The sequence below is a fragment of the Penicillium citrinum genome (assembly GCF_028827155.1).
Source record: "Penicillium citrinum strain IBT 23319 chromosome Unknown utg000002l:1.0-3833315.0:1.0-3834789.0, whole genome shotgun sequence".
Taxonomy (NCBI): domain Eukaryota; kingdom Fungi; phylum Ascomycota; class Eurotiomycetes; order Eurotiales; family Aspergillaceae; genus Penicillium; species Penicillium citrinum.
The window spans coordinates 985,253-1,006,919 of record NW_026622687.1 but is presented as its reverse complement, the minus strand read 5'-3'; the positions used below and the strand labels follow the sequence as shown (position 1 = coordinate 1,006,919).

The window sequence follows — 21,667 nt, the reverse complement described above, 5'->3', positions numbered from 1 at the left end:
TGGCCTTCGGCGCTATCTTGTTTCGAACCTACTTCATATACGCACCGCCGAAGGAAGGCGTGAAACCCTTGGTCGGGATTCTCTTCGTATGTTGACCAAACTTTCTTGATATGGGCCTTCAGCTCGGCAAAGAATTCCTCAATGGGGTTGAAATCCGGCGAATAGGGTGGGAGGTACAGTAATTTGACTCCTGCGTCAGCACATAAGGTCTTGATTCGATCGGAATGATGGAATGATGCGTTGTCCATAACTAGCACGGATTTTGGCTCCGGCCACCTTCCACGGTGCTGGAGAAGCTGCTCGATAAACGATTCAAAAAAGGTTGCATCCGTTGAACCTTTAAAAATACGAGATATTATGATACCATCTTGAGCATACGCAGGCAGTATCTGGTAGCGTTGGCCGCGATGGAATTTTGACACTTGAACCGGTGTCACGCCGAGCGGTGACCAGCCAGTTCGTCTATATCCGATCCTTTTATCGCAACCGGATTCATCAACAAACACAAGATGATATGACCGAAAATCAGATAGTTTATGCTGGTAGAAATCTCGTAGTTGAGGATTCTGTTCTTTGGCTTTCTGCTGCGCTCTCTTTTTGGTCCAGCCAGCACGCGAAAGAGCGCGCTTGACGCTAGATGGCGATGGTAATATGTTGAACTCATCCCATAGGAAGATAGCCATCTCTTCTACGTACAGGCCAGGCTTTTCGGCGAGATGTTCACAGAGGGCGTCGAGCATGATAGGGGTGATACTTCGTTGTCGGCCGGCGGAGACTGGGGGCGATCTGGCACTACCGAATAACCGCAAGTTCTTGCGGATGTTAGTGATAGAGCGCTCACTGCACTGCGCTACCTTTGCCATTTGCGATGTAGTAATTCTATTCTTGCTGCATATCATATGAATAATCATACTACGTTGCCAGGACTCGATGTTTCTTGCCATTTTGTTAGTGGTTTGGTGGACTGCAGTTGCTGGGTTGGGAGGAGTGTGAACAAACAAGCGATGATGGTTGGGGGGTGGGGGTGGTGGGGAAGGGGTGTTTACTTTTTGATGGAAAGTGGTTATTTTTGGACATGTAAGAGTACATGAGTGTACAAGTCTATACTTTCATCCATGTTACCACGTAATTCCATAACAATATTTCAATACAGGAGTAACCATATTTGGCTAGTACGTCATGTGATTAGGGTTTGAAATAGTATCCCTTTGTCTCCCGATATGGAAGGCAATAACGGTCGGTACTGTAGCAAGTACCCGATTTTGGCTGCATCTCTTTTAGGTACCGCGAAAAAGCGGGCAAAGCAGAAGCTAAGAATTTGGACAGAGACTGTGTGGCAGATATTGGTTTGTTCCGAGTTCGTTTGATTGAGCGTTGGCTTTTCTTATTCTCAATCTGGAACGGTGACGGTTTATTGTGAAAACGGCGGCGAAGATCTTCAATTGTGAGTATGGGTTTGGCGGGGAAAGCGGGTTTTTGTGCTGGGGGAATCGGTTGCGGTATGGATGTGACAGGTCGCTGGAGGACGGAGGAATATGTATTTTGTTGGTTTTGGGGCGAGGAAGTGACGGAGGGTATTGCTTGATGAGGCTGGGGAGAGTGGGCGGTTGGAGGTAGTTGAGGTTCAGGGTCGGTGATAGTGGTAGATGAAGGTTGAGTGTAGGAGTCGTTCTCTACAGTAGAGGGTGCGGTTGGTGTTGACTGGGTCGGTGTCTGTGTGCTAAAGTTTGCGGTGGTTTTCTTGTGATGCCCTATTCGAAGTAGAATGGTGGAGGTGGTTTGATCTAGGCGACGGACGTGTGTTGGTTGAGGGGGTAAGTGTATCGGCAGTTTGGGAGTGTTGTTTCAAGTCATTGTAGATGGTCTGTCATAGGCAGTCTTTCGAATGTGGAAGCTGTGTTTCTTGGAAAGATACACGTTGGAAGCTATCTAGGCGCTTGAAATTTTGACAAGCAAAGCAGCAGGCCAGAACGCCGCCAGTTGTGTGTGGTTGGTAGTAAAAGCCGTTTTGAGCTAGTTGGAGCGGGGTGACGCCATTGAGCACCTGTCCCTGGAATGACAGAGCCCTGGCAGTGATGGTAGAATAGGTGGTTGAGATGAAGAATTTCTCCTGGATGGGACGTTGTGGGGTACGTCGATGGGTTGGAGTGGAGAGGTTCGCGGATGTGGAGGCGGGAGATGAGCGGCGATGCCCTGAAAGCTGGGATTTCATCCCCTTATTTAGAGCTCTCGCCTCGAGTACAAGATCGTCGAACATGTCCGCCATCGCTTCGATCTCTCGTCCTGAGGTTTTTGCATCAATTACAGTATGAGTAAAGAATTTTCGGATTTGTTAACCTTTTAACTAGCCATTTTTGATGAATCGCATTTGGATGAAACCCTTGAAGAGTCTCGAACCGATAATGGTGAAATTCAGTTAGATGGTTAGAGATAGCTCAACTTTTTATCAGAATCTGATGCAACATGGAAAATAATGCTTAGAATTTCTGTCAATCTCACACTGGTAATGAACACGATGGGTGAAAAAAAAAAATTTCGGCATGAGTGTTAAGGTTAAAAAGTGCGGATTGAAGCGGGTTATAGACGTACACCTAACCGCTCAGTCGAAGCAAGGGGCAAACTCGGTATGTGCCTTGAAACTTCCGGACCACCAAACGGGGTGACAGAATAGATTTGTAGTAGTAATCTCCTTTCCTATTATGGCCTAAGCATCTGCTGCCATACATCGAGCGAAGATAATGTCCGCAAATCCACACAAGAACGCCGATCTCGCCACCAACCTGGCCAGTACGGCTTTTATAACAGCCAGGTGACCGCAGAGATCCATGAAGAAAGTTACAATGCGCCCCTTTGGAACATAAATTTCATAACGCTAGTAGAAATATCAGTCCTTGCACGTCAAGCGCCACAGAAAGTGAGCTAATGTCTGAGGATCGTGCCACTTAGCTCAACTTTAGCAGGAATACCGCTTGGCGGTAGTATTTACGATATATGCTAATAAAGAATGCGTCACTTTCCATGGACGGCCCTTGGCTCCGACATGAAGCATTGCAATTAGGCGGGGCCGCATCCAATCTCCTCTGCTACGCAGATTATGAGTTTTCGTACATGCCGGCCGTTACTTTTGAAGCAGGTGCACCAAGTAAATTCCAGTTCATAAGACGACTTAGAAAGTGTTTCGTTATCAGAGACATGTCATTTCATTCTCTTGCAATATAGTTACACTGAATGCATAAATTCATACCCTATTGCCATTTCACAATGTTATCACAAAGGGGGCAGAAAATATCTCTGACCTTACTTGGCTGTTTAGCCACAAATTGAGAGCACATCAAATGCTTTCATGCAAAGCACACTTCCTATTAGAACCTTAGAATGATGAGGGCTTGGAAATAAGCATCTAAGACCAACGGGTGGCCAGATTCACGACCAATTGAACTGTCGCACAAAGTCGTTATATTCTGAAGAGAATTAGTTCTGTTGCATGGAGTTGCTTCCGTGGAGATGGAAATACCTTTCCGACTGATAACACCATCACCATCAACATCCAGTCTTTCAAATTGGCTGCTTGCCTCGTTTGCATCAACACCAAAAGCCGAAAGAGCCTTTTGGAACTCGTTCCAGGTAACTTTTCCTACTATGGTGATCAGTATCTGCATATATTCCTGCCAAAATAATCGGAATGGCTGAACTGGAAGGAGCTCTAACCGCAATTCTCCTCAACCTGAAATAGAAAGCTTAGTGATCGCGAGGAAATTATACAAGGTTTGGGCTTTGACGTACCCCTTCCCCGACTTGTTTTTGCCATTCGGGTTCGTATTTCTCGTACCATCCAGATTTATTGGAGGTCTGCGGAAAACTCAGCATTGTCATTGAATAACTTATAGAGAGACATGGCGAGAGTAGAATATCGTACAGTACTTTGGGACACTTACCATCGTGAATAATAGATTGGTACGCGCTGAGTATGTACTAATAATTCAAAACATCCAAGTATTGCGTGCATCTAGAGAAGGTGTGAATGTTGTGAGAAGGGAAAAGAAGAGTTTATATGCTCTTTGGATACATAATTAGCGCTCACTTCAGAGCTATCGTCTTTCGGTATTCTCCACCAGGTCTTTATCATTATCCGTTTCCATTTGCTTGAATAATTCGTGGATATTTGTGGAGATGTCACCGGGAAGGATGACGCTGAGTCACAGTGGCGTAATGGTGACGAGCCATGGCATCTTTCTCGTCGTGCTCGCCCGCGTATGCCTAGGTGGATCTCCCTTTGGATAAGTATTTGCCTCCATGGAAATTATATTCCCATCTTCCCTTTCAGACTTCGGAATTTTCTATCTTCCAACATGCAATCTACTATAGGAATATTCAAAGTGAGAGGTATCGCAGGGGCAACTGACCGTCTCAGATGGTGTGAAGTCACTGGTCGCTCTAGCGTCAAGCTACACGCGTTCCCTCGCCCCGGAACTACCATCTCGGAAGACAACTAATCGTGTTCAAGGCATAGCAACTATCAGGCGATGAACCTGTATGTGATATCATTCTCGATGCGCGGTTTTAACTTGAATTCCGGTGACCCTAGCTTGATCCAAAACGGAGCTCTCACATAGTAACCCTTACGTGTACGATATGCGCTTGCATTTCGGTCCTGTAGCTAATCCCTCACAGGCTGTCTATCAGCGGCTACTGTTGAAAGTTTAGGGAAAGTTTAGGAGATCAGGCATTCTTAGGGACTACTTTTCCCTGTGAACGGAGCTAATTTGATACAAGTCACATGCGACATGGAGACTTTATTAAAACAGATTATAACTATTTCATCCCTAGCGGTCCTGCTAGAGAAGTCTGCGGGACTGGAAACTAGAATGGAGTGCAAACCAAAAGGCTTGTACGAAGGATCAAAATGATGTTGTAAGTGCAACTAATGTGACATTCTGTCGCTAACTATTAAGTCCATAGAGGATGAATAAGCCACTCCAAATTAGAAATCAATGATTGTTATTTCTATCAGCCACAGATTTGTTATGTTTTTTGACTTCCTTGGAATCAGACCTCGGATCCAACTCGCCGCTTTCAGAGTTGGGTCCTTCACGGTATACTTTGAGGCTGTCGTATTTATGGCTTTCCTCTTTCGCGTCGCTTGCGAGTTTCGACTTTGGCACTTCTAGAACAGAGATGTCTCTTTGTCAGCCTTTACCAATAAATTTTATGAGTCTGGTACGAGAGACGTCGCATCCACCTTCTGTGTAATCGGTGTTCTTTCTGCTTTCGTATGCCTGAGAATGCTTCCCCTGCCTTCCCATTTTTGGGTAGTGACAAGCCCGCTTATCCTCGAACAGTGTAACTTTGTTTCGAGCTAACGCCACGTTGCGTAGATGGTAGAAGTTGATGGCGTAGCAGGAATACACTCGTTTTTGACAAACAAGACGTTGAAGATTCTCCATCATAAAAAGAATATTGAGTAGATAGAGAAGAATCTGTAGCTAGATATGGGCGGGCACTACCCATTAAAAACATTGTCAAAGGTATGGAAAGCTCATTTGCTTATTGCCTCTATGTAGCTAACCATGGTTTCGAGTTTTCGACAACCTGGATAGCAGCTCAGACTCCAGGAAGAAGTCGTTGCCAATGGAAGATAATCTTCTTTAAAGTTCTGAATTACGCCACGCGGTGATCCTGACGCTATTGCCCCAATGCCCAACGGATGTGTCACATGTGGGGATATGGCATCATAGCGGTCTGGCTAATAAGTGAAGAAGGCAGTATGGTCCCTGGTAAGGAATCCCTTCCCCACTACTCTTCCTGCAATATGTCAGGTAATATTGAAGCGCACACAGATGTCAAAGGAAATTATCTAGTAAAATTTGAATTACAGGCTTTATTTAACTATCCAAGTCAACCCTCGGCAGAAACTCCCAGGCGGCTCGAGGCTATGGCGTCGTTCCTCTCCGAAAGTTATTTCCCGAAGCATTAAAGGTCTGGGATCACAGCCCAAGCACACTGTTTTTTGAGTCATATGGTTGTTAACATTGTGCAGCACCGTACCTACTTCGACTCTGCCGAATATATTTGAAATCTGAACACAACTCAGCTGATATCCCCGAGAAGCACACTGGAACCGAGCACCCGCGGCAAGCCAGCATTTCTCAGCCGTTTTGCGCCGTGCCTAGCAACAGTAACGTTTGTAAAGATGCGAATAAAGGATTTCAGGCTCCCAGTCACGAATATCAGGAGTGCCAGAGTCGTCTCCATGAGAACGAGGGGGCCGAGTGCAAAAAGACGAATGATGGTTGATTATAAAGCGATCACTCACTTACCTACCTGAGAAATAAGATCTACATGTCGTTTTGAGCAACATTTCAAACTGTAGACCTAATATAGTAAAGGAATGACCCACTGTTTTTTCTCGACGTGTTTTTGGTAGATCATCAAAATTACGTTAATTACAATTTCTGGCACTGGGCCAATATGTCACATGGCCAGAAGTAGCCTAGCTCTACTTTTCATTTTACCCCAGTTTTGTGGAACAACGCCCCCCCCCAAAACCCAGACCTATTTTTTTTCTCCTTCTGTGATTTCCTTCCAGATCTTATTAGATTGTTAACTTACACTGTGAATACTATATTCTATCAAGGCAAGCCGACCCATTTATTTCGCGTTTAACTTATTGTCTAATAACCTCTCCAAAGATAATGGAAAACAATGAACTCTACATCAAGCTCAAGGGAGTCCTTGATATGACCATCTTCTCTCAGTTGTTGGAGATGGACGAGGAAGAGGATCGAAAGAGTAGCTGAGCAGTTGGATTCCACAAAACTGGAGTAATTGAAGCCAAGCTAAAAGTTAGTTAGGCTACTATGGCCAGAGCGTCTTGGCAGATAAGGGTTCATAAGGCTAGTAACTAACGTAGTTCCCGGCCGACCGGCACACCCGGTCGAGCGGCACACCTACCCCCATTAGAAAATTTCATGATCGATTATCTCAACCAACACCCATTAATTTAACTAGATAATACGATTTTTACATGAAGTAATCCTATGGCCAATTTGGCCACACCCACTGCAGGTAGACGGAGCCCTCCTGGCCGGTTGAATCGGCTGATTAGACAGATCGACCTCCTCATGCGATCCTACCTTATCAGCTTCTACTGGCTGAATTGGCTGCTGAGCTAGCTGTAGGCCCTCTTCGATTGATAGCCCCCCTTTGTGTACAATATGCCTAGTCGATCGAAGGCGCTTTTGACGTTTTTTTTCATTTGCTGCGCGTAGATCGGCGTTTTCCTTCACTAATAATGCAGTGTGATGTAACGCTTGATAGTGGCCTTTAAGAATCTGATCAAACACTAATTTCAACGGGCTTGGAGGGCTTTTTGACCGCCGATCTATTAGATCTTTCATCATTTTAGCCTGTTTTCGTAGCTGGGCTACTGTTCTAGGCGTTTTTGGTGTGAATTGGCTAGATCTGCTGCTTGGTCGGCTTGATGGTGGTGAAGGTGTTCGAAGCGATATATTAAGCTTAGAAAGTACCCGATTAGCATCAACTGGCACAATACCAGTAGCTGCAAAGCTATTTTGAACAATATTCGGCTGAAAAGCTTCTATTCTTGCGCGTGGATAGTCTGCAAGAAAATCAAACTTATCGATATGATTATAGCCAGTACGGGCTAAATCACTTACAAAGCGACTGTATACACGCTTAAGCACTGCAAAACATCCAACATCAAGCGGTTGAAGTAGATGAGATGAATGCGAAGGCATACAGAGTGGAATAATATTGTTTTCAGCACAGATTCGGTCGAATTGGGGTGTAAGATGGCTACCGTGTCCGTCAAGAATCAACAGCCGAAATCGTCCTCGTACACGCGAATTGGTGTGTGGAATAAAGATTTTTTGAAGCCAGCGAAGACCGATTTCATCAGTAGTCCAGCCATTATTCGATATTTCAATTCGCCAATTGCTAGGAAGATTTGATTCAAACCAGCCAGCAATATAAATCTGACCTTTGAATATAATGCAGGGCGGCAGCGAATAGCCGTCAGCGCATATTGTTTCAATTGCAGTAACCCATTCGCGATTACCTGGCTGTAGGATTGATCGCCGGCCATAGTATTCTGTCCGTGTAACCACCTTTTGTGCTGATATCAGTCCCATTGCAAAGCCAGTTTCATCAAAATTGTAGATATCCTCCGGTTGAATTCCATTTTCTTCAATTGTACGCTGTACAGTTGTAAACCATTCTTTGATAGCCTTTGGATTTTCATTCAAAGCGCGCTGATAATCATATCGTTTAGAAAAACATGTACGAAGTTCATTGCGCCGTTGAATAAAAGAGGATGGCCAATTTTTGCCAACGGTATCTGGTAGACTATCACCACGCGCAGCCAGTAGAATATTAGCCATTTCTTGAACAGTAGAGGGCCTAGGCGCTGCCCCACGCGAATCCATAGAGAGTATCCATTCGGAAAGCGAATCCTCTTCCAATTGAGTCAATTTATGGCCTGATGGGCGCTTATCCACGCGTGCTGCTCTCCCATTCGCGCGAGCAGCGAGAGTTCGGTAGGGTATATCATATAGCTTCGCTGCCGCGCGTATAGATTTGACACGGTCATTTTGAAGATCACTGAGGGCTAGTAGAACCTTGCCTTCTTGATTGGCCAATTTCTGGCTAGATTGACTGCGAATTGGTGGCATGATGGGTAGTTGAATTAGATGGGTGGGTAGGAAGACGCGATTGTTGATGGGGTGTGCCGCTCGACCGGGTGTGCCGGTCGGCCGGGAACTACGTTATAATCACGGTACTTTTTGTGGCTACCACGGATACATCAAGAAAGAATAGTAGGTGTTGTTCTTGACCCAGATCTTGTCTAGTGCGATCGGGGTGGAGCGCCGGTAAGGGAAAGCACGTGTCTGGGGTGTAATCTGTTTGCAAAATCTACTGTAAACCATTTTACAGGTAGCTTAAAGATTAATCTTTTGTAATATTCGTATGAATGCATGTTCCAAAAATGTTCCAAAAGTGTACATAAAACAAAAGGGAAAGGTATTTGTGGTAGCGCGACGGCAGCGACATTACTAAGGTCGCTGTGCCAATGTATATTCCTCAGGTATGTGTAGTTTCCGATGCCGAAACCTGTTGGAAACGGGCCAATCAAATTCAAGCCGAGTTGACCTTGCCCTTGATTAGATTAGGGCCTTGAATAAGAAAAGGAGAGACATAGGAGTGGAGTTATAGAATTTTTGATTATAGAATTTTTGAGATGTCACGTGATTGTCAGCTGACCAGTGGCAAATGCCCTTTTTCAGGCCAGTTGTTCCAATAGCCAACCCCCTCAAAAACTGCAGAAAGCTTTTTGCGCTCTTCACTACATCCAAAGCCAAAAAAAGTTTACTGTCTGGTGCTTGAATCTGCCGTAAGCTTGAAACATCAGTTAGTGCCTAAAAAAATAGCTGAAAACTGTCAGTTTGAGGGGTGGTAAATACCCTCAAGAAGAAGGCTGATTCGGCATCTCCACACACCTCGGTAGGTTTTCGTACCGCAATCAATCATCTCAAGTAGACACTGGACATGTTCATGGGTAGCTCATACCTGTGTCCCTTAATCCGACGCATTAATCTGTTATGTTACACACCATATTTCTTCTTCTTTTTTTTTAATTCAACGTTGAAAAAAAAAGTTCATTCCGATGCGGGTGTAAGGGTAAACCATAGCAGCGATTTTACCACTTTTGTCACCAAGATCCTATCCATCTAGTCTCTTTTCTCGGTCACGTCATCCCCGTTGCCCTTCTAGAGTTTCGATCTTAGCCTCCAGTTTGGTAACCTGTGGGTACAACTGCAAAACTTTTGTCTGTAAAGCCTGTTCTCCACAGTATTAGCATCACCTTCATCCCACAACGATGACAATTGAAATTCAATGATCAAGGCGCAGAAAGAAATATCCAGTAGAGAAACAAACTGACCATGATGTCAATCTCGTTTGGTACTTTATATCTCAAGGTCATGTATCGATACACGGAGATACCAGCTATTCCAGACCCAATGGTGAAACCCAACTGGCTAGTGATCAGAATTTCCGATGAAAATTAGCAGGAGAAAAAGGGAAACAGGATGAAAAACAGGATACGTTGCGAGCTCAACGCACATCGTTCGAATGGAATGCATCTTGCATTCACGTGACAAAGCCCCAATAATTGTATTTACATGGACATGATAGAAATAAGTTTGGGATGCTGTTGGTTTAAATGAGGACGAAATTCATTAATCGAGCCCAGCGGATAAAATTCAGGTAGAGCTGCCCGCAACTCTTATACGATTTCCCACTGGATGGGATACGTCGTAAGTACACCAAACAGTTCAGACACTGCGTTCATGTGACTGAGAACAGGTTAATAATATTCTTTGTCTGTACCCAACCAAGGTTCATGTGAAGAGCAGCTAGTTCTTCGTATCATAGTGAACGTCTAGGCCATGTTGCCTCCACGCGAAGTCCGTGTATTGGGCAGAAATCTTCAGAATCGTCATAATGATGTAGTCTCATCGGTCATCCGTCTCTCACTATTCTCTATTCCCTCGAAACTACCAGCCATTGGCCACTTTCATTCATGCGAAGTGTAGTAATAATAACACGTGAAGAAGCTCATACATAACCTTATGAATTTAGAATATTGAAAAATTATGTGGGGGTATGCGTGTTTTCACTTCCTACTCCGTACCAAACATAACCTGAGTCTCAACCGTGGCTTAGTCCCAAGGACGGAAAAGCAGCCCCAGGAGAGTACACAGTAAAGAGTCAATGCGGTGATCATGTGATTATATCCAAGGCAAACGTGTCAAAAGACTGGGATACCGCGTGATATCCTCAAACTTTGTGACAGTTTAAAATCCTTCACTCTATTGTCTGGCAAGCGACTCAAATTTGCCTGAAGCGAAATCAAGGCGGATACTCAAACAGTACACTTCGATCACCAAAACATGCCGAGATCTCCCTACGGTGTGTAACAAACCTACTAAGTTATTAAGCCCTTGGGTAGAATTAAAAATATCACTGGCGTCTACCGTTTATCTGAAATCTTTGCTGACTCAAAGATTTAGTCCTGTGGTCCCAAACCAGCCACGAATCGGACCCTGACCAAAATATGATTACACTGGTGTTCCAAGGTGTAAATATTGCGCCTTCCGATATTACCTTGTCCGCTACGACTCTATCCTTAGCTAACGAGGAGTACGTTTGCTCTTTTGAGTTCTACGGTCAAATCAAACCCCATAACCCGGATTTTAATTATGACGGTTCTTATCTTATGCTCAGGGTGCAGAAGGAGAAATTCTCAAATTCATATTGGCCGAGATTGACAAAGGAAGGACTGCCATATGTCTTAACAGATTTTGACAGAGTAAGGTTTCAGTAACATAATTCTCCTTAGATATTCCTGATGGCTTCTAATTGATCGCAGTCTGTTGAGTTTGAAGATCAAGATATGGAAAGCCTTGAATGGTTTAATATGGATTCGCATCCCCGGAGAAGAATATAGTCGTTACGGTCCTGGCGCGAGTTAAGTCGTCATGGGATCATGTGAAAGCAATGCGATATGCCCACGCGAAGGCATAAAGACGAAGCTAAAAAGAGGAGAGAGGGAGAGCAATTATTAAGAAAGAGGTTAAGGAAATCGATACGGGCCTAATTTGTTTCATTGACTTGCCCATTCGACCAAATTAATGTCTACTGATTATTTTGGTTTTAATTCACTTACATAAACACAAATTTTTACTCAGTTATGATTTATTCCCGTCATTAATAGCTAACCCTGGAAAGACTTTCCTCTTGCAAGTCTGTTTATCGTTCCCAATCTTTACGGTATATCAGTATTACCAGTAATAAACCTCCATTCCAATTCTCAATAATTCATCCTTTGTCTCAATTTTCGCTTTGATCTTCTCCACATCACCCTGCTCACCAGCTGCTGGCCCTTCCGATCACTCCCCCAACCTTTCACTTTTCTTGGTGGCTGTACTATGCGTTTCTATATCCAGTTCTGGTCTTACTCCATAACTATAAATTAAGACACAATGTCATAGGTTGGGTAATTGTGACTAAGTACATAGCTCAATGGTCAACGGTGGTAGCAACCTGTGGCATTGATCAACTTAGACAAGAAAGAAATGAATATCTCCAACCCTGATAAGCCACATGGTTACCAAATGCCAAGCTGCAAGAACATCCAGGGGGAAAAATAAGCTGTTGAGTTGGACAGACGCTAGATCCGTCACTGTACATAGGCACTTACAAACATTCAACTCACGCCTCGGCCTGGCGTCGGCGCCTCAAAAAAAGGACGAGTCACCAATATTTAACATTTCATCGGTAAAATGATAATTTAGGATCAGTGAATAGAATATACTGGAGCAGCCGCTGTTGTGCCACCACCTCTGGTGATAAAGTTTATAACAGATCGTGTTGATGAATTTTGAACAGTGTCGTAGGCTCTTATCTGTGTTACAGCTTCAAGTGAGTGTTGAAATGGGTGTTAACAGTGAGTAAGTCTTTAATATGCTGTATTATCAACACCGAATACTGCGCCAGTCCAAGGGGTAAATGTGGGGCCAGCTGCAATTGAATAATTATCTGCCCCGAGGCCCTCATCATTCGCAACGATCATTGCCTAGACACGAGAGTAAGGGATCGGTGCAATACTATACTTACTCGAACTCTCGCCAGCGGAACGGTCGTTAACCGGATTCTCTTGTCATCTTGAAGCAAAGAATATCGAGCATTGCTCGATTTCGCCAGCTATTGTCCGGTATGAACGGACCCGGACCTGTCATGCACTTAAGATAGAATCGACCTGCCTTATCATCACTAGGCTGCTTATATTTGACATTAAGTTTTATGAACGAAAGGTCAGCGAGATACCCAGTTATTGAAATTGTGCGATACTCATTAATATTTGCGAATATGAACAATGTGAATTGAATTATTGAGTATCACGGTGGTCAAAGCTTATGGCAGGACTAGCAATGGGCATTTAAATAGACATCGTTCCAACTTTTGATAGTAACCTCAACAAGAACATGGCAAATACCTATTTCAACAGTGGCCTCCTGCTGCTTCTTGGCACAGTGGTGGATCCATCAACTCTCTGCCGGTATTGATTTCTACACTTCTTATCCCCAGTAGGATTTTCATATTGTTGGCTCTTCCCGCGGCGGCGGCAGCAGAAAAAGGGGTTTGCCTCTCGACACAGACGTTGACATCGAGCCTGGGGACCGCGAGGAGCTGCTTCAAAGCTGTGGTATCCACTCGTGTTGCGGCATGGTGTAGCGATGTCGACGGTGCGTTCAATCGACCGCATCCGCCAACTAAATTGACATCAACGCCCTTTACAGTCAGCAAAAATTTCGGTGATCTCGTCATATGTTAGATACGTCGACCACCAAAGTGGGGGGTAGCCATCATTGTCTATACAGTTCACGTCTGTCCGTGGCTGCCAAAGAATCAGATCGACCACGTCCAAGCGTCGGCTGCGGACAGCAAGATGGAGTGTTGTATTACCATTTCGGTCAATCGTCGCCAGATCAAGATCTTTTCGCCGCTGTAGCAGCCTCACATCACCCACTGACCCATGGAAGATTGCCTGGTGGAGTGATGGCTCACCGTGTCGGCTGTTAAGCGGTCCAGCATATTCTGGCTGTTTTTGAGATAGGGCCATTATGGAAGGCCCGCTGATTCGATTCGCCTTTACCCAAGATGAAATGCCCAAATCATCATCCGCGTTGGGATCACTGCCTCTGGCGAGCAGCAGTTGTGCCAATCCAATGCGGCCCCACCATACGGCGAGATGGAGCGCGGTTTGGCCCCGTTGATGCCGGAGGTCGACTGCACAGTCCACGCGCTCTAGTACACGCCACAGGGTTGAAGATGCTCCATGCCGAACAGCAATCCACAGTGCGCTTTCTTGCTCTCGGTTCTGAAGATTGATATCTAGACCGGGGCTGTTCAGCAAGAGCGTGAGCACTGTAGGAGAAGAGTTTTTGATGGCTCTCATCACGGGGGTTTTTCCTCGAAAGAAGGCATTGATATTTGCCCCGTAGTCAAGCAACCACCTTGCGAGCGTGATATTGTCATCCTTAGCGGCCAGCCCAAGAAGGTTGCTGTTCTGATAGTCGATATTGAACTTGAGAATGACGGGCCGCGGTTCGTGGTACAGGGTTTTGCATGATCTTGCAAGGGCAAATTTCGCGCTACCCTGGAGATACGAAGCGATCAGAAATAATATTTCCGTGGATAAATCCCGAATGTGTGACTGTGTCTCTTAGTTAATGGATGATGGTCATTTCGCGGCGGCTTTACTAACCATGCTATGATAGAATGGTGGCTTTGGTTGTGGAACTGAGGGGACTTGCAGAAAAATAAATGAATTCAGATACTGGAGGTTTTTCAATCTTTTATGAATAATATGGGTCATACCCTGCGCACGAACCCACCCAATTGGGTCTCCATATCGCATTTCCAGCTATCAATGGATAACAGCATGGTGCTCCTGGGATTCGTAGTTTCACTGGATATCGATTAGAGGCTAGCACCAGCATTGGAAGCCTTTTCATCACTCCTATATACACGAAAATTGTTTCCAGGATCGCCTGGTGTCATTTTATAGAATGTTACGAATGCTATGCGGCTGGCTAAAACTATCTCTGTCCAGATCAACGGGCCAGGTTACGAAATTCCAAGTTTGCCGGATCTTTTGACTGCTTTAGGCTATGAGCCTTCGTACCTCCATGCCAAACACTCGTTCATTGTAATACATGAAAACGTCCTTTGACTGCATTTCTTACACACCAGCCCGCTACTAAAATCTCGAAGGAATGTGATGAGACTCATGATCCAACTAGTATAGCCACTGTTACTTATATGAAACTGTCGATATAGTGCAGCTGCTAACACGCTTTATGTCGCTATATTTCTCTCGTGGAAGATTGAAATGCAACCAGTGGGTCCTCAAGTCTTCGTGATCTTTCAAGAAACCTTCAAGTCGCACGAATATCGAACTAGCCTCTTTGACTTTGTTGATATTACTACTCCTGAAGCTCATACAATGTCAATTGTAGGTCCTACGAGCCCTATACGGCGGCCTTGCATTCAATGCCGCGTTTCGAAAAAAGGATGCAATCGACAAGTGCCCTCCTGTCAGTTTTGCTATGCCCGTGGGATAGCAACACAGTGTACATATGAAGAACACGTGTCTCTGCCTCTTCATCACAGCACGATGCCGCTTTTTGGATCGATGGAATCGAAGCGAAAATTAAATTCACACGAGGGTCAACGACTTTATGATGCCTATCAAGCAGGTTGCATGAGGACTGAAGCTCTCGATGAGCCTGAGCAATATTTACAATCTCCATTTGATCATGCTGCCATATGGTCCAGCACATGTTCGATGCGCCCATATTTTGAGATGGAAGTTCCGGTAAGCTCGTTCACCTTTATTGATTTTTTATCTTGAGCTAATAGCAGGCTAGATCTCTTTACCACCTCGGCTTCAAACCCAAATGCCAGCATCTTACGTGTCCTCAGCCGAGAAGACCCATACCATCCATCAACTCTTGTTGGTACTCAACTACTTATTTGTCAGTGCCGTGCTTCCTGAGGATAAAGGTGCTTTGTGGAAAATTATATACCGGAGTGTTCTGGACTGGGAACAAAGCTTCGTCTTGCAATACAGTCAGTTGCAGTCCTGGCTGAAGGATGTTCGCGCTGCTTTGACCGACTCTCAGGGCTTCCATACTGTGTCATTTGAAGACTTGGAAATGCAGATCCGATATATTCTGTTTCTTCTGGGACAACATGCATTGCCAGAGTCTAGCTTTCTTCAGGCATACTTTGAACGACCTTTTGGGCCCTACCGGCCGTTCAGGGTCGGAGCGAGTGTTGCTTTGGTATGCTACGCATTCATGGGCATTAGTGCTACCGACATCCGGGGCTATGAGTCGGCAGAGATCTGGGCACGGGATGAGTCATTTTTCTCTATCATGCTGGCACGGTTGAGAAAATCGCCTATATTCTCTGCCGAGCTGTCTATAGAACAGCTGCAGGTCATTTTGGGGGACATTCAAAGGGCGTTCCAGAATGAAGAAGTCCGAATAGCTTCAATGAAGCCCCGGAAGCTCAATATCAGTGACAGGGTGGAAGCCATAGATTATTATATCCAGGGGTTTCTATCGTTAGACCCGCTCCTTCTTCCTAAGATATCGCTGGTCGCGTTAGGTACCAAGCCGCTAGAGAACTGCACTCGCCTTGAGCTGGCCACTCTCGTAGCCAATATCTTTTACGACAAGTATCCCGTCCAGACTTTGGATGAAGGTTTCAAAAAGATCCCCAATATTGTGCGGTCAAAGCCTGACCGAGTGTTAGTGACCGAAATGTTTCATGTGAAAGCGTGGCAGGAAACTCTGCAGAATGCCACCGTCAAGCTGTCCTCAGGTGCTAGGGGTGTACACTCCGATGCACTCTACATAAAAGTCTTCCATGCTGCTCGCGCATCCGCCTGACACAAATAATTGACCTTGAAAGAGAATTTGAAACTGCACTTGGTCCAGGAGATCGAGGATCGATAATGAATCTAGTCTTGAATTTGGCTTGGAAGAGATAACTGAGCGTGTCAATCAAGGACGCAGTCTTCATACGTACAATAACTAGCATATCAAGCAGAGGTTTTCTTTTCGCCGACATCACTGAAGAAAGGTCCAATGTACGCACTGTGATTTAGAGGGTGACTGATCTCTGAGCTTTGATGAGCCCTTATTCAGCCTGGTCAAATTTCCAGAAAGCTAGCCCCGGACAAGTTGAAAACCGACTTTAGTGATTATTAACGTTCGGTCTTGGGGGTCGGAGAAGGAGACTTCTGCAGTATTGCCATATAGTTGATAACCTGGGTGAGTTAACAGCATGTGGTTAAGTCAGTCATGACTGATTATTCCAATCTTACAATTTCAATCTTACAATGAACACTCTTTCAGAGATAAGGACACTGCTTGCCTAGAATTATTTTCTTGGCGTTCATTTATAAAAGGCCATCGCATACTTATATAGCTCAAGATTCGATCTCTGGATTCGGCAGACTTTCACTTCCAAAGGCGGAAAGTCTGTTTTTTCCTGCAGTTCTAGGGATGAGAAGTTGAATGAAAATGGATCAGGACCGAAGAATATTATCTAGATTGTCAAAGCCCGACTTCAATCAGTCGAAGCTCTGCGGCCAGAGCATCAACATTCTCTTACAGTCCACCCTCATGCCACAGGATCATCCGTGCAACAGGCCTGACCGGGCCCACGAATTCGTTCTGATAGAGAATGACAATGTCGTTGTACAGCCCCCAGCATACCTGACACGTCTGAAACCGGAGCAGTATCAGGTCGGTTTGATTCATAAAGACAGTTTGACGGATATGAAGATCATTCTCCTTGGCCTCCCAAAATGGAAGAAACCTTCCAAGGTCAAGGAAAGCGTGCTTCGCCTTGAAAACTATCTGGCCAGGAAAAGCTTTCCGCTCTTCTACGACTGGTCCACCGAATACTGGATCTCGGATTCGGTCATCATTGATCCGCGGTCGACAGATGAAATCGAGATGATTGATCGGGGGAAACGAACGGCGCACAGCCACGACGCAAAATATATTTGCATCGGCCTCCCAGCAACCACCATGGGACCCCTTTTCAACACGCTTGTGTCATCATGGAATGCCAGCCCGGCCTGCTTTGAGTACGCGATCGGATTCATTTGGGTCTATGCGTTGATCGATACGCGGAATTTCTACATAGAGCTTGACACAGCCTTAGACCCCGCGTGCGACCCCGTTGCCTCCATGCTACGACAAATGAAAGGAGGATCTTGGGTGGCTGTAACCAAACTATCCCTTCAGCTTGAGGGGTCTAGCAGGATGAAACACTCCATTCTGGTTCAGGTTCTGGAAGTTTCTCAGGCCCGCGCCACATCCACGCATAAGCCAATCACTCATCGATAGACTTGTTCTTTACTGAGGTGTCTTACCTTTCGCCGGGGGTATTTATGCTCAATTATCTCTACATATTGAACTACCAATGATAATTCAAATAGTCAAGGTATTCACTGAATTAGCCCTTTTCGACATGGAATTAATCTGATATTGCTTCGAGGACGGAAAGTTGTTACACGGCCGGTTTTGTTTGTACTCAGCATCTGATTAAAGTTTGAACAGTCCGTGTGAATTTCATGTCTGGATGGCAGGTGGCCATATATGGATGGAGATGTCTCTTCCGACATTTTTGCCACGAAATGGTCTTCTGTAAGCTAAATTTACCTTCGTGTATCAAAAAGCAATTACACTGAGGCAAGGTGCCATCCCAAGGTATTCATTGAACCCACGAGAAATTCCGCCGTACATCGTGGAGAGAAAAGATGAGGGGATTGCAGATCCAAAATTTCTTGAAAATTTAATTCCTAAGGAAACAAGTGCAATCACTGAAAGCGTATAGAGAAACATCATTTGCAGAATCTTGTCCACCAGACATCTTCAGCCCTCTTCCACTCCGTTATACTGCCCTTATCTCTGCAAACGTCGAGCCCGCAGCGTCTTCTGCCCCGGCTCATCTAGCTTATGAGTTGGGTCACATTCGAGTCCCTCATCTACTTCTGTTTCAATAGCCTTCCATCGGTGGGAAAGGCCGTCTAGGTGCCTGCGGACATCTTCGATACATTTTCTCTGGTTCCCCCATGATCTCTCCAAGATCCTGGATATTGGTTAGCTTGTTATTTGTACCTGAGGATGAGGTTGACAACTAACTTCACACGTGGTTCTAGGCTTAAAGCATTACTCTGATTAGCACAATTCTCCGGGAGGGAGTAGGGACAAATAGTACTAACTCGGCAACACATTGGAGAGCAAGCATGTTGCTGTCGCTCAGAGACTGGGCTCCATAATCTCCTAACTGCGGAATCGGTACCACTCCATCCTGAACATCGTTGGGCGGGTCACTCTGCTGTGATGCCGCCTGATGATTGCCGCTTGAATGCGTCGATTCTTCCTCGGTGGTGTCGCCAGACAGGGACGCAGTCGGACTTTGGCTGTATTCAGACTCCGAGGATGACAGGGACAATGCGCGCTGCAATCGACGCCGGAAGTCTGGCATCTTCTGAGCGTGTGAGGGTTTTTGGACGGCTCCCATGGTCGTGTTCTAATCACGCAAAAATACCGCGTAGTATATATGCCGTGCTTGGAAGGAGGTGACGATCTATTAAATAATAGATGGCGAGATAAAAATTCGCACGTCTGCAAATAGGTCCAGCAAGCACTCTTCCGTAGTGGAAGATGCTGTCGCCCTGATCATACGCCAGTCATTTTCTGTTTCGCATTCAAAATAAAGTGAAAAGATGGGCGGCAAACACCCTTGATGGTTCATGAATCAACAGGCAAACGTTGACGGGCAATCGATTTTTCCACCGCCATTGATAATTTCAATTTGCCCACTCCGTGGCTCGCAGGAACCTAGCCTATGTTGATCGATTTCCTTGCAGGTAATTACTACTATTCATACGCGGACCGGTGATAAACGCGGGCACAAAGATTGGATTCGCCGGAGCCATAGATGATACCCGACCAATCCCAACCGTATTCTGGGAAACGACATCCGGTGGCCAAGTTGGAACCCACCCATCAGGCACTTGGCCTGCGAACGCCTAGTTAAAATCTGTCCATTGCGCATCCACGTAGGAGAGAATAGATGCATGTACCGGAGCAGTTGTTATGGCCTAATCTACAAATATCGTATGAAAGCTCAGGCATCCGTCTTGCAAAATCAGTCGGATTTTTTGCTTGCCAGCAAAATCGGAAAGCGTTTCCCCTGGTGAGCAACGTTCACTGAACGATGATTGGTCGAGTCTAGACCCTCGGCAGCCGCGGTTCCAGGTGGGGCGCTCGACCCGCCCTCTGCAGAAACGCTAAAATTTCTTATTTCAACGTTGATCAACTGCCTCAACGCCCAGCAAAAGGAGCGCTCGCCCTCTATTGGGTCTGCCACGATTTACGCAAGTGGTCGCTATCGCAGACCCTACTTGATTGGCATAAAAGACGCTCATCTTCCGTCGAGAAGAAGATCAGGATTTTCCTCTTCACACTCCGTGGCCGCGAGGCCTTGGAGTGTTCTTCGCGGGATAGGCTCCGCGTTACCAAGTGTTCCTCGCAGGGATAGGATCCGCGTTACCAAGTGTTCCTCGCAGGGATAGGCTCCGCGTTACCAAGTGTGCCTCGCAGGGATAGGCTCCGCGTTACCAAGTGTTTCTCGCAGGGATAGGATCCGCGTTACCAAGTGTTTCTCGCAGGGATAGGCTCCGCGATACCAAGTGTGCCTCGCAGGGATAGGATCCGCGATACCAAGTGTTCCTCGCAGGGACAACTGCGAAATCAAGAGTCTCCGCAGGGACATCTGCGAAATCAAGTCTCGCAGGGGGACGCTGCGTTACCAATTGAGACCCGCAGGAGAGGGCTGCGTCAACAAGTTCTCCCTCGCAGCAATGAGCCCTGCGATTGTAATGTGTGCTCGTTCTGGCGACCCGTGGCGCCGCGGTCCTCGCCCTGATCCTCTGGCGACAAGCAGGCACCTCTTCGTGGTGTCAGAGACTAGTATTCGAGTCCTTCAGGGGACTCGAAGAAGCCAAGTCCTGCTCCCAATGTCCATAGAAATCAAGTACCTCCAAGCAGGCATCATTTCATGCCTTCGACCTGTTCCAGAAATCGATAGAAATCAAGAAAATTCAAACAGGGTTTTTTCATGCCTTCGACCTCCTATGGCTAAGACCCCATTCACGTAATGCACGTAGTCTTCAATCGTTGCCGGAACTTGTACACTGAGCGCTCGCTTCATACGACATAGCGTAGTGAATTGGGCCATTGAGCTTGCTAACGCGGTATGTGCCAGCGTGGTTCGTTGCCGATGAACGCCACTGCCATCCAGAGCAATCAACATCCTTGTGAAGGTTCTGTCCGTTGGTTGGGGTGGTGATGAGTGTGTGGACTTGGTGATTATTGATGACGAGAACCGTGACTCGTGGTCATGGTGAGTTGACGGGAGGCGTTGGTTTTGGTGGGGCCATAATCATCGTTGCTGGTCGTTGATGAAGCTGGTGGTCGTTGATGAAGCTGGTGGTCGTTGATGAAGCTGGTGGTCGTTGATGAAGCTGGTGGTCGTTGATGAAGCTGGTGGTCGTTGATGAAGCTGGTGGTCGTTGATGAAGCTGGTGGTCGTTGATGAAGCTGGTGGTCGTTGATGAAGCTGGTGGTCGTTGATGAAGCTGGTGGTCGTTGATGAAGCTGGTGGTCGTTGATGAAGTTGATGGTCGGCGACGGTTATTGACGCGCGGCGGGCCGGGCTGAGCGGTGAAGAATCCACCGGTAATCAACATCAACACCCGCCTCAACACGGCCGTCCCAGGATCCGCGAGGACTGGGTGCGGCAAGAAAATACTGAGTCTTCGGCATGAATCCGGTGGTACAGATAGGACGGCGAACCGAATGTTTTCGGCACAAATTGATTTTGACGACAACATGGCAAACCATTTAGTCATATCAAGTTGCATGCAAATTAACCGGCGTGGACTGAAGGCATGCATGGATTAAGATGGATGTATTTGTAGAATATACTGTCT

At 46.0% G+C, this 21,667-nt stretch overlaps 7 protein-coding genes across 7 annotated transcripts; 2 read left to right on the top strand and 5 right to left on the bottom strand.

The window, feature by feature from the left end:
- Window positions 1-1,185: 1,185 nt before the first annotated feature.
- N7469_002222 (uncharacterized protein) lies at window positions 1,186-2,266 on the bottom strand (the record flags this gene model as incomplete). Its single annotated transcript, XM_056641142.1, has 3 exons — window positions 1,186-1,751; window positions 1,798-1,864; window positions 1,916-2,266. The coding sequence occupies 3 exons, from the start codon at window positions 2,264-2,266 to the stop codon at window positions 1,186-1,188; spliced, it is 984 nt and encodes a 327-aa protein (XP_056503636.1).
- Window positions 2,267-3,423: 1,157 nt separating this feature from the next.
- N7469_002221 (uncharacterized protein) lies at window positions 3,424-3,938 on the bottom strand (the record flags this gene model as incomplete). The annotated part of the gene is made up of 5 exons (XM_056641141.1): window positions 3,424-3,461; window positions 3,515-3,634; window positions 3,709-3,724; window positions 3,784-3,849; window positions 3,936-3,938. The coding sequence occupies 5 exons, from the start codon at window positions 3,936-3,938 to the stop codon at window positions 3,424-3,426; spliced, it is 243 nt and encodes an 80-aa protein (XP_056503635.1).
- Window positions 3,939-7,004: 3,066 nt separating this feature from the next.
- N7469_002220 (uncharacterized protein) lies at window positions 7,005-8,690 on the bottom strand (the record flags this gene model as incomplete). The annotated part of the gene is made up of 2 exons (XM_056641140.1): window positions 7,005-8,126; window positions 8,517-8,690. The coding sequence occupies 2 exons, from the start codon at window positions 8,688-8,690 to the stop codon at window positions 7,005-7,007; spliced, it is 1,296 nt and encodes a 431-aa protein (XP_056503634.1).
- A 4,673-nt stretch (window positions 8,691-13,363) lies between these two features.
- On the bottom strand, window positions 13,364-14,350 carry N7469_002219 (ankyrin repeat domain-containing protein; the record flags this gene model as incomplete). Its single annotated transcript, XM_056641139.1, has 2 exons — window positions 13,364-14,296; window positions 14,348-14,350. 2 exons carry the CDS (start codon window positions 14,348-14,350, stop codon window positions 13,364-13,366), a joined length of 936 nt encoding a protein of 311 aa, XP_056503633.1.
- Window positions 14,351-15,542: 1,192 nt separating this feature from the next.
- N7469_002218 (uncharacterized protein) lies at window positions 15,543-16,541 on the top strand (the record flags this gene model as incomplete). The annotated part of the gene is made up of 1 exon (XM_056641138.1): window positions 15,543-16,541. One exon carries the CDS (start codon window positions 15,543-15,545, stop codon window positions 16,539-16,541), a length of 999 nt encoding a protein of 332 aa, XP_056503632.1.
- A 738-nt stretch (window positions 16,542-17,279) lies between these two features.
- N7469_002217 (uncharacterized protein) lies at window positions 17,280-18,011 on the top strand (the record flags this gene model as incomplete). The annotated part of the gene is made up of 1 exon (XM_056641137.1): window positions 17,280-18,011. The coding sequence occupies one exon, from the start codon at window positions 17,280-17,282 to the stop codon at window positions 18,009-18,011; it is 732 nt and encodes a 243-aa protein (XP_056503631.1).
- A 558-nt stretch (window positions 18,012-18,569) lies between these two features.
- Window positions 18,570-19,191, bottom strand: N7469_002216 (uncharacterized protein; the record flags this gene model as incomplete). Its single annotated transcript, XM_056641136.1, has 2 exons — window positions 18,570-18,756; window positions 18,890-19,191. The coding sequence occupies 2 exons, from the start codon at window positions 19,189-19,191 to the stop codon at window positions 18,570-18,572; spliced, it is 489 nt and encodes a 162-aa protein (XP_056503630.1).
- Window positions 19,192-21,667: the final 2,476 nt, after the last annotated feature.